General features: G+C 35.2%; 1 protein-coding gene across 1 annotated transcript in view; it reads right to left on the bottom strand.

Moving 5' to 3' along the window:
• Window positions 1–10575, bottom strand: part of LOC129004189 (protein embryonic gonad-like) — a 33487-nt gene extending 22912 nt beyond the window's left edge. The window contains exons 1-2 of the mRNA XM_054432660.1: window positions 10058–10575; window positions 8200–8281 (exon numbers count right to left, since the gene is read on the bottom strand). Coding sequence (XP_054288635.1) covers window positions 8200–8202 — 3 coding nt within the window. The 5' untranslated portion in view covers window positions 8203–8281; window positions 10058–10575. The remainder of the gene's footprint in view (window positions 1–8199; window positions 8282–10057) is intronic.
• Window positions 10576–12783: the final 2208 nt, after the last annotated feature.

Genomic DNA, 12783 nt, shown 5'->3' with positions numbered 1-12783 from the left:
GGTCAAAAGCATTAAACTCATTCCTTCATAATCTAAGCTCACGTGCAAATAACTATTACCATTAACGTTATCAAGCAATCCGAAGATGTTAAATTACAAGTTTGCTTTTATACCATTAAATGCGTTAATGGGGGGAAAAGATAAAAACTTAAATGACGGTAGTAAAAGTTCACTTTTCTTTGTGAATAACTACTTTCTATACACAGAAAATGTATAAGCGAATATAAATCCTGTGGAGTGACCATAATATGAAATATTTCCCCGAAGCGCTCAGGCATGCTTGGCTGCAACCTCGGAAGCATGCTTCGGGTAAGGTTCCGGGGTAGGAGGTTGATGTTCATAGTTATAATTACAGGCCGATACAGGTCGCCGGATCGCGGCGATTTGTGTGGTCGATAGACTCCTAAATTAATTAAAGTTGAGCGGCAAATTAAAACTGTGAGTGGAGATTAATTCGTTTGCCGGTCGATTAGTTGGCGACGAATAAGTCGGTTGGTGGGAGGGAAGACCGGTGAGGATATTAGACATTGTGCATGGATGTATATCTCGAGTTTGCTATAGTAATACATGAGGTTACCGAGATCAATTCAGAGTACTGAGCAATTATATAGATTGCACAGGGAACACTGATGACTTAACTAGTTAAAAACGAGTGACGAGTGAGTTTAATGTGAGTGCATTTAAATTGGCCATGTCGATTGCCAAGTTAATCAGCCAAAGTATGGCAAAGTTTTGGTGGAGATATTGAGTTACGCTGTGAAGTCTTTAACTATGTTGCCATGTCTATTGTAGGGTTGCCACCATGAAGCACAGTATGACATAGGGTTGTGTTTTGCCTCAAGCTGTATTGACATGTTGAGCGTTACCAAGTTAACCCTCGAAGCCCAGTATGGCACAATGTTGGAGGCTGAAGAAGACCTAGTCTTAAAGCAGTTCAGCCAACTGAAACATCACGACGACGATATGGGGTTGTGCTATGATGCCTATAGCTATCTTACCATGTCAAACATTGCCATGTTAACCCGCCACGCACAGTACGGCATAGTTTTGGAGACGTAGGGTTGTGCTATGTTGGCTACACTATCTTGTTATGTCAAAGATTGCCAAGTTAACCCGCCACGCACAGTACGGCAGGTGGAGGCGTGGGGAAGTGCGAGTTTCAAAGATTTATCGTTATCTGGCCAGGTCAGAGGTCTCTAACCCTGGATGTAGGTCGTGATTTATGCACTCACGGTACACACAGATACTCTCATTGCTGTAATGGTGCACACACACACGACTCGGGCCAATTAATGCTGCTCCAACTGGGGCTGCCCGGAGAAAGGCCGGAGAAATATGATCGAAACGTTGGCGCCGTTGAAATGTGCGTGAGGTGGATTGTTGGACGTGAGTTCAGACCATGTGCAATGTAATTGGGTTGTGGTATATTTGATGGATGAACCTAAAACCATGAGCTAAAACAATAACTTAACAAACATGTGACTCTAATGACACTGTTTTATTTTCCTCACCCCTGCAGTACCATAGCATTACACGCTTTCAGTAGTCCCCATGCGGCACTACAATGTCCATTGTTGTACCCGTTACCGGTGTAAAGTTGTTCCTAGAACAGCCATAAGCTGCCCTCTGACCCTGGTTATGCCCGTTCATACCTTGCCATTCAACGTTCAGTTTCCCTTGTAGGCAGCTACATGTACCAACATCCACCGTAGTGAACAATGCTAGATATTAATTTGTACGTCGTCATTCAACTAAATATATTATACTTATAATTTAATTGTACATTTTACTCCCAGTCTGTATCAACGGTATGATATAGCATCAATAATTTGTGATCTAGCTTAAACATGTTCAATGAAATGTTTGAATATCTGTGTCATAATACATTTTATTTGATAAAACTCGTTATATATGACAAATTGTTACAAAACAATATGGCTATTTCCCACAAAAAATCTAAGCTTCGAGTTTCTTAACATTAACTAGAACAACACTTGCTACACATATTTCAAACCGACATACACAAAATCATTAATCCACAATCATCTAGTATCAATTGATAAAATTTCATGGTAAGCGATCCTACTTTCTCCACTTAGCGGTAAAGTCTACCAAACGGACGCCGAATTTCTCCGATTTGCATAAATTTACAAAATGCATGTCGTCTGGTTCCGAGGGGGGGAAGATGCGTGCTGGTACAACTCTAACACATTTGGCAACTCAGCAATGATTTAAACACCGGTACAAAAGGATCAAGGGGCACAGGTCAATCTGGTGACGTAAGAAGGACAACAAGTGACAACTGGGAACGTCTTCAGAACGTTATGGATGTCAGGATTAGGAAACACCTGAAGGAGTGTCTGGAGTTAAGACTACTGAAGAGGATAATTTCTTAGAATTAGATGCTTTTCGGTTGACAAAGACAGTCCTTACGGTTTGAGCATTTAAAAGGGGTTTTAACTTTCCCCAAAACAGATATTATAGTCTGTATGATGGAAACTGTCTCCCGACGTCTAACTGGGAGTGGCCCGGTCCTTCCCATTGGCCAATTCCCAGGTATACGTAGGGTTTGGAGACACGTTCCTTATACAGACTATAGAGGCTTCGTAATGAAATTTTGACTAACACAAACAGTTGAATGATAAACGCTTGCATTTTTTGTGTTACTCTAGGGGATTCCAAAACTCCACTAATATCAGTGATTGATAGAGTTTTTAAAATCCTTAAAATGAGATACAACATAATAATGAATAATATAAAAGCGGGACAATTATAATGATCAGTGATAAAGTTGGAACTATTAAAACTTTACGTGAAAAGATTATTTTAAACATCAGAAAGGGTACTTATTTTTATAACGTGTTTCATCGGTCACTTCATATTATTAATCAAGACATCAAGAATTCTCGAAACAAATATAGAATTTGCTGATTAATTTGTATATAATATAACGTCGTGCTGCAAATTTGTTAAGGAATTAACAGGCTACGTAGAGGATTTTACAAAATTAATTCAGCCTGACTCTATCATTAATTAAAATAAATATTTAAATTTTATTTCTGAACAGTTTGTCATCTTCTATTTGAGGTCATATCCGTTGTGCGGTCCCAGCACTCTACCAGTGCTCTCAAAACATCACCACATTACAAGAACACTCCCAGATTCCTAGGGATTAGCACTTCCGAGGCACAGTGAGTCAGAGATGCTAAGTAGCAACTCACAATCTCTACTGTGCAGAAGGAATTTTGTGTACCCCGCTAAAGATGGACGAACCGAACACAAATCAAGTATAATACACATAAGAGTGAACCTAAGAGTTGCAAGAATGTAGTTATTAACGATAAAACATGTATTTTCAAGCTTTGAAATTTTTACGATCTTCTGTTGCTTCAAGAATGATTATTTGTTGCATTTGTTGATATCTATCCTATAGGTACGGATTAATATACAGTCCATATTAAATAGTTGAAGATGTACTACATTTTTGGTATTGTATGGGTTTTTATGTATAAAGGGTGTTATATTTTTACCAGAAAAATGTAACAATAACTGTATCAAGTTCTCTCCAAAAACTATATAGATTTAAATGCAGAGTCTCCAAATGATTTGATTTCAGGATATAGCGATATTGGTTTGTTTAAGCAAGAAAGCTACACAACAAATTTGAATAGTTATTATAAAAACCTGTATTTGTTAATTTTACTCAATAGTAGTATTAAAGCATCTTTTGTTATTCAGAAACTTGTAGCCTTGACACATGTCATCCCAAGACAGAATTGATTAACTCATATTGGAGTTTCCAGTGACGAAGTCTTTTGTTATGCATTTTGGCAAACACCATATCCGTTTGACTAACCTACTTGTACAATGAGTTAAACATATTAACATAATATATTTCTGCTGTTTGGAACCATTCAAGTACAATTCTGTCAAAAGTTCATCACGGAAGAAACAAGTGAAAATTATTTTACTATTGACGTATTACTCTTACAAAACTTCCCTAATGTACAAAGTCTGCACAATCCACTTTTTAGATTATTAAAATGTATTGTAACTATAAAAGGTTGTCAGGACATTGCTTTTGTTAATTTGTGTAAAAGGTTTTGGTTGCCATATCAATAAAGATTTCTTTATTTAACAAAAACACTGAATCTTTATTAAATGTTTTATATATTCTCAATTGGGCTCAGTAATAATTTATACCCTTTAAATTTGACTAACAATTTAAATCTCAAACAAAACTTAGAGTTAATAAACCTTGCTCCTTGCATATTATTTCAATACCAATTGATGACGTTAAACTCAAACAAAAAACAACTAAACAATAAAAAATAAAAACACACCCGCTTACCTACAATCCTCTGATTGACTTCAAACATCGCACTTAAAACCTCAACTCAATACGACTCAACAATACTTTCACGAAGCCATATCTTACCAAGTACCTGCGCTAGGCTAGACCACCCAGAAGGACATAACTAACCGGCAACGCAAATGTCCAAGCTTGCTTTATAGCCAGGTAATCAATTTTTCGCTGCGCACTGTAGGCTAAGACGCGTTGCGCATGTGCTGTTTAATTCGTTAACTACGAGCCCATTGCGCATGCGTAGAGGCGGAGATAGCCGTAAGTCATGCGCCCCGCAGTTTATTGTATCAGCTGTGATGTGCGATGTGATTTCCTGGTTGCGAAAAAAGAGAAAGGAAGAATATCTGGTAATGTTGATCAGTGGATGTAAATTTTGTTGTTCATATGGGTGTTGGATATTTATACAGGGAATGAAAATTGGGGTGGGCATTAATTGCACCAACAGACTTGAGTCAGGTAGTCGGGTATTCCTGAATTGCGCCAAATACTTCAGAACTCCAGGGAGCCACCCGATACGTTCCCTAAGTGCGCCAAGTGGTGGCCCTCTTGACTGTATAACTAAATAGGTTAGGTTAGGTTAGGTTAGGTTAGGATGACACGTAAGCAAGAATATTCCTTCTGCCGGCAACTCACCCCTACTTGCCATATTCTTGGCTCAACTAAGGAATATTTTTCGGACCCCTTAAGGCCTTGGTGCTGTTAAGGAACTCTTTGGCGCAAATGCACGACCAAATATTGACAGCCCTGTGATCAAGGACAGTGGACCCAGTTTCGACCCATAAAAAGTTTGTTTACTTTTTCCAGTATAAAATTCGAATCTGGTTGCAGATTTTGAATGGCAAAACCACATCCGTATCCGGTTGCAGGTTGCAGTTTTGGCACGGTTGCAAGGTTGCATGTTTCGTATCGATTCTCGTGCTCGCCACACAGCCACACATACCTTCCCTATCTTAATTGCTGTTCGAAATTATTTCCACGCAAAAAGAACAGCGGCTTCTTTCTCTCTTCCGAGATAGCTGCAGTTTTATGACCCGCTCTCCAGCATGAAACTTTACTGGTATGTGAGGTCTATTGTTGAGTGTATTGGACTCGTTGTTACGAGGAAATAGACTACAATAAGATTATTGTGTTACATTTATCCTTGGATATTCAATATTGGTGATTTGAGAATCAAAAATTACACTTAATTGTGATTATTTTCAGGGACTCCGACTGTATTTCCCCAAGAATCATCTTGCCAACTAGCAAATGGATTTATTTACACAGTCAATCAGGGAAACCATTCTATCAAAAGGAAGCTAGAGAATTATAACCTAACTTTGACAAGGAAAGAGTCAATGGGGTTTTTCTTTTTCTAACTGTAGGATAACACGTCTCAACTTAAAGCGTTTAGTTATTTTAATTTATAATAATGAGTGTTTATTTATAAGGACAATGTTTTTACTAAATTAAATAAAATGCCAGATAATTAACTTTACGTTTAGTTTTTTCAGTGTAGCCAAAAAATCTGTTTTAAAAGACATTAATGACCATACAAAACTAATTATGTTTTTTGGCATAGGTATACCTACCACAATTTTTATAGTATTTTGCGAAAATAATTAGTTTCACAACAATTGAGGTTTCATGGAAAGAAATACTGTGATATAATAAAAATATCCATTTTTGTAACTAACCATTTTACTATATATGTCAGATGCAAAATCCACGTCTAATGTTGTCTAAATTGGCAAAAGTTATGTCAATTAAAACGATGACAATTTTAAATTAAAATGTCACTGTTATGGTTGAATAGTTTATAATTTTGTCGCCAAACAACTTCAGTATATTAATTTATAGAACGTCAGTGATTTTACTTAGGTAGAAATGAATTAATTAAATTCAGAATTTTTAAAACTTGTAAACTACGAAAGAACCGGAAAAATCGAAAAATAAATGGGGAACAAAATAATATCCTTTTGGTAGATCCCACATACGAATTCTGAACCTTAACATTTGAATATATTTTTCAATAGTTATTGCATTGAACACAAATTTCCCATAACATCAAAACGACGAAAAATACATATTTTCCAAACCAAACGCACAAAAGTTACTCAGTTTGGACTTTTCTAGGTGTCAACTGATCTTTTTCGCGCCAAAACTTTCTAGACCCAAGAGCGTCAATCAGGTCCGAATTATGAAGATGTCACGACCGGTCGCCCCAGTGTACGCCAAACTCCACCACTACGCCACTATACCACACGAGTTACAGCCGAAAACCCACAACTTTATGTCGCTTCATTTGGGCTTTCTACTACATCTATTTCATTTTAAGGTTTCATAAAGCCTACCATAAACATCGTCCGGGTTGTTAATGGGTTGTATTATGTTTCTTGAAATACCTCGACAAATTTCCCATCTTTACGTTGCCCATTAAGGAGTCGGCAGTTTTAATTCGATACCTAATCCCCGCTTCGCACTGTGTCGGCCGCTTTTAGGGAATATTCCGGGTGAAATATCTCGTCAGAGGGTTTTTAATCGTTGGTTTTACGATGTCACTAATTGAGTAGATATCCACTCAGAGGTTTCTATTCCATTAGTTTTGCATTTAGCAATGCGTTCGGTTTTAGGATGGTTAGTTTAGTATACGAATAAAGGATTTCTGTATATTTACGTCCGGTGTAGAACAGTATTTTAGGTGTAGCTTACGATATAGCGGTGATATACCCAATTAGTACAGTATATTTGTTTACACAAGCTTTTGAGTGTTGTTTGTAAGAACCTGGTCTGTTATGATATGAATAATCATTGGCTCTACAGAGGTATAGGTATTATAGGTACAGGTATATAGTCAATGGAATAATTGACAATTCCTATTGCATTTTGATGCATAAAGGAAATTAATATTCCTATTTTTATTCAGAATGCAAATAAGTGAGAATGCAAATGTTTTACAGAATCCTCTTCCTAAAATAATGCAGGTATGCTATTGATATCATGTTTTAAACATAATTTTAGACAAAAAGAGAAACTGGCTGGGAAGTGAGTAATTAAACTTCCTTTTAAATAATTTGCCGTGAAAAAAAAAACAATATTCCTTTAAAAAATCATAAAACGAAACATTTTGGGGCCTTATTAAATACCTGAAAATGTCATTAAAACTAAAATGCAGGTGATTACTTCATACTACGACCTGAGACATGTTAAAGATTTTTATTAACAGAATGTATACGACACATTTATCATCGGTAAATGAGCTTTCTTTCATTCGAGCGTCTTAAGCTTAACTGATATAAAAACTTAAGTCTCGCCATATCGTCCTCAAGTTATGAGTATTATAATGTACAAATAATTGTATAGTACAAGGTTGTACAGTACTGTTGCATTGTATAACACTATTGACTCTGAGTAGTTCTAATGTAGGATAAAACTAAAAAATAACATTTTTCAACATTTTTAAGTTATTATTTATTAAAGTAATATACAACTTTTTACCATAGACATACTTCTTCAGTAGATTTTTACTTATGAATCAGCTGAAGAATATTTTAATTTTAGTTCCGTCTAGTGCCTCTAAAGGCGTGTTTTTACACGAACATATGTTTTATACTCATTTAAGTACTAGTTTCACCAAATAAAATTATACAAATAACCAACAGCTCATCCTATGGTTTTATAGTGAAGAAATTAAAGCACAAATCATAAAACTAACCCCGAAATAAGATAAACAAAATGTCGACACTAGCGCTCAGTGTCACTAACATGAACCAGACATGAAAAGCAAGCTTCATATTTTACAATTTGATAAGAAGTCTACTTGTTTTAGTTAGTTGTATATGTAAATTACTCACCATTCTAGACTATGCTATGATCGCTACTGCTGTGTTGGATACTACTTGACTACGGAAGTGAGTGCTGAAGTAAAGGTACTCTCTGTAAAAAAAAACACATTGTTACAAAAGGAAGCTTAAACTTTAATAAGGTTTAGTTTGTTTAACGCACGTAAAACACACTTGTGTTTAAATAATGCATCACTGCTATTTGGCATTCATAATCATATACTACTGTAAATATTAACACTCTTAATAAATAATATCCCACCGATAATGATAAAATTGGTATATAATTTCTTTTGAAGGAAGATTTTTTGATAAAGCATCAGTATCACTGTAGCTTATATTTCAGTCAGCATGTATATGAAATGTAAATACTATCGAGACTTTGTAAAAAAAATTCTTTATAATATACAATTTGTTCGTATCCCACAATAACAAAAACGAGTGGAATATATATTGGAGATGAATGGCAGTTCATACATATTGAATAAAAAAATACATAGTTAAGTACCGAGTTCTAAATCAGCTCACAACACATACGTAGTTAACGCCTTCCTTTATTAATGTAAAATACATGTATTGCTTTTAAATATAAAGCCAAGATTTTAACTATTTGACATTTTTCTATAATATATATATATATATATTCTATACTTATATATTCTATAATATATAAGTAAATTTTATATGATAAATTTTACTTTAAAAATAAAAATTAACGTAAAAGAGTTAGTTGTGAGGAAAGCTTTATATGCAATTTTCATTATTAGTTCAGATACAATAAGATGTTATAATTGGATTAAATAATCAACCAAATAAATAATAACGGATGTTTATGTATATCACAATACATAAACTTTCGGTCACGCTGACTAATCTTATTCAATGTTAATTTTAAATCAATATATTTTTTATTTTTATAAAAAATTGTTTCTAACTGCATTTTTTGTAACTACAATTCTTAATACTGACAGCAATTATTTCAATAAACAAATTTAAAGAGTATCTTAAATTAAATAAACATTTCACATTAATTGTAATTCTCTGATATTTGTTCAGTTTTCTCTACAGTTCTCTGCCAGTTTTAATCGTTGCATCTAACAGTAATTGTTTTATCATAAAGTGTTTAACTTATCATTAACTCATATTTTTAAAGCTATTAATTTGAATAATTATAATTATATAAATAACGTTTTTGAGTATTTTTTATATCCGACAGTGCTGAGTATCCCAACGAAAAAGTAACCATATTTAAATACTCTCACTATAATATTCTTCCAGTGCCTGTAATTAATGAGCACCATCAGTACCGATATAAATAAAACTATCTGTTCTATTTTTTAAATAATTTTTACCTAAAATCACGGAGAAGTGAGGTTCTGAAACACGCTTTTGACTATGTGTGCTTTCATCTTCAGCTATGGTATGTTTGGCCGGAATTGATATTTTAATGACTTTTCCAATACAATGTGTTATTTGTTATTTTGGAATAAAGAACTTATGACTTATTACTTATGACTTATACTTGTGACGAACAAGAAAGAACCTGAACCACGATCACTACGCGGCTTAAGGTTTACCATATCAGCTGTGTATACAGTATAAACGTATATTTATACTGATTGATGAAAATTACATTTAACATTTGGAAATATTCAAGCATATACGACACAATCTTAGTGTTAGATAAACATTTTAAAAACGCGGTGAACCTTAAAATGGCACTTTACGAGTACAAACATTTAGAGCTATACAGGCGTATGTCAAATGCATTTAATTTGTCAAGTAAAGCGTGTCAAAATCCTATTTTATTTAATAAGTAATTACTGATATGCTTAGACTTGTAAATAAACAAAACACATTCAAAAGTTACCTGTGCGAAGTGAACCACTATCACCAGATATTCCCCGGTCCTGTAGACATCCTATGGCGACTTGTGGTGTCTGAGCACAGCTGAGAGCGGATTTCCGAACAATTGTTCTAACTGACTAACAATAGCGGGGAAACAATACGCATTTCTGTAACCGAACAAATGTTTCATCTGCATTCGCTATTCTGCGGCGACACTGTTTCCGCAATGATTGTGGCGCCGACAAGCCGCTCTTGGATGACGTCAGTCGTGAATTGGTCGCATTGTTGGAGATTTCGAAAGTTCAAATACCCTAGTTGAAGATAAAAAATAATCAAATGTCAATATTGATCAAACTATTTTAATTGTCATATGTATCACTTCTAGTTCTAGCACTTTTCAAAATCCATACAGTTCAATGTTTCAATCCATTTCCGATCACAATCTATATCACTTCCGGTCCAGATCGCACATCCACCTCACTATCACTGCCACGCCTCTCGCAGATCGTCTCGTGAAGATGCGCGGCGCGAAGCGTCTCTGATCAGGTCCCAGGGAAGACTATCACCGCGGCAGGTAAAACAGCGGGGGGTGTGGCCGTCGAGTGGAGGGGGAACATATTGAGGTCAGGTGAGAACCGACCAATCGGAGAGCCGGGCTGGCCCCCCACCACCGACCACGCCCCTCGCACCTGAGAGTCACCTGTTGAGGATGAGCAGACAGCATTCCGCGGCGGAGCGGATAGTAGAGAGGTTCTTGCGCCTTCAGTGCAGCCCAGCGTTTGAGTCTCCGGTGCAGCGCTGTATGCGCTGACCGGTCACTGCTTTATTGATTCCCGTCAGTAACTATTTACGGCTTGTGTTTGTTGCTACCGTAAATAAACGTTAAATAAAAACTGAACGATTGAACCTAGCTATGTTTCCAAAATTATTTCAAATCAAACAGTGGGTAATTTTTATAAGAATTACCCATTATACTCAAAGCTTACTAAAAAAAATATAAGTAAGTCTTATCTAACTTTATATCCTACTATGAGTTTAGGACGAAAACTAAACTGCATTTTAAGGAATTAAATTAAACTAATTTGAAACAATTTGTTTGTTAAAACTAATCAAGATGATACATCCTTATATCATATAAGGATGTATTGTTGTACAGAATCAGAATTTATTTGAAAAGACAGAAATATTATGTTTCTCTTTCAATTCTAACAAGCTCACATATAACTTGTGTACTAAATATCAAAGAAAATCATATTGGTACGATGAATATCTTAATAACGTTGTCCAATATTGTCAAAGAAAGGGTAAAATCAGCTATACTTATTTTTATAATAGCCAATAGCTCATTTACATTCAAATTTCTGTTTCCTAATAGAAATTATTATAGTATTCAAGAAATCTTGTTGCAAATGTTCTTAATGTTCGTTTTTGTGCCTTCAAATGTTTCCCATATCAGTTTAACATCTATTTTGCATCCACACTAGATTATACATATATGAATCTAAAAATGTTTTCCATTCGAAAGGCAAAGTCCATGAAACCGAAGTAGCGAAAGTATTACAGTCTTGCTTCCTATATGACCAGAGGACTAACTATAGCTTTCCCCTCTGAAGCACCTACGTGAAGTTAATTACATGTTGAACCTCTTAGTCTCATCAGCAGACGTTCTCTATACTCTATGGTGATGTACCGTCTGTCAGCCTGCCAGGTGATTAATGAAGGCGGGAATATTGGGTTGTAATTGAGCGGCAAAATTAGAACGGTGTCCGCCCTCAACAGGTAGTTCACAGAGTTAGTGGGAAGACACGTTTCAGAGTCATTTCTGTAGGGGGGTTTATATTAAATTGATTTGATAGAGTGGAATCTGTGGGTAATCACCTAGCTATTTCTAACAATTATACTTTTGACGTACTTTACATGCCGATGTCCTAATATTGAAGTTACAGGAATTATTTTTTATACAAATAATATTTGAATAAAAAAGTAAAGCCTACAGATTAAAACACTAAATTGACCAATACTCATTTTACTTTATTTAATTTATGTTAGGTAAATGCTTCGATTTTTATTCTATTAATTTCTTTATATCTAGAAATGAATTCGTAAATATAATTTACAAAGTTTTAAAAGTCTTCGATATAAGTTTGTTTGACGTAATACTGTATTTTAACAAATAAGATAACGTTATCCCCAAAACCAGTAATATGTCTAGCTAGGGTTTCCTTCTTGCCTGTTATCTACAGATTGTTGTGACTCGAACTGGTAGCCTGGTATTATTTGTACTGTTAAAATCACGCACTGAATAAGACTTAAAACTACTTTTATTGAATTTAAAATTTAACTAACTGCCTTCCATAATAATTTGTAATGAACAACTAACTATAAGAATGTAAAATTTTAAACATAAATAATAAACATTTGACCATTATTTGAAATGACATATGTTGTCAATACAGATTCAAGTATATGACACTCATAATCCGAAAACTTCTGTTTCTCATAAACGAAAGGTACATTAATTAGCATAGTCACCTCTAATACAAAGCTGCGGTGAGAGAGAAGTGGCAACGCCACCGCCCCGGCCTACCGAAACAGCTGTTGCGGAGCTACTCCGCTATGTTTATGTTTACACTTTTGATATTACCAAGGCAATGAGACAGCGATGCGACGTTGCCACACCTACGCATATGCCTTCTGTAGAGGTTGGCTTTGTATTTTTTAAACACGCTTCAACCTAGTGTGAAGCCC

The sequence above is a fragment of the Macrosteles quadrilineatus genome, unplaced genomic scaffold (genome assembly GCF_028750875.1).
Source record: "Macrosteles quadrilineatus isolate MER2022 unplaced genomic scaffold, UCM_ALF_1.0 Scaffold_9__3_contigs__length_116548681, whole genome shotgun sequence".
Lineage (NCBI taxonomy): Eukaryota > Metazoa > Arthropoda > Insecta > Hemiptera > Cicadellidae > Macrosteles > Macrosteles quadrilineatus.
The sequence above is the reverse complement of the archived record's forward strand: the minus strand, read 5'-3'. Positions and strand labels throughout refer to the sequence as shown.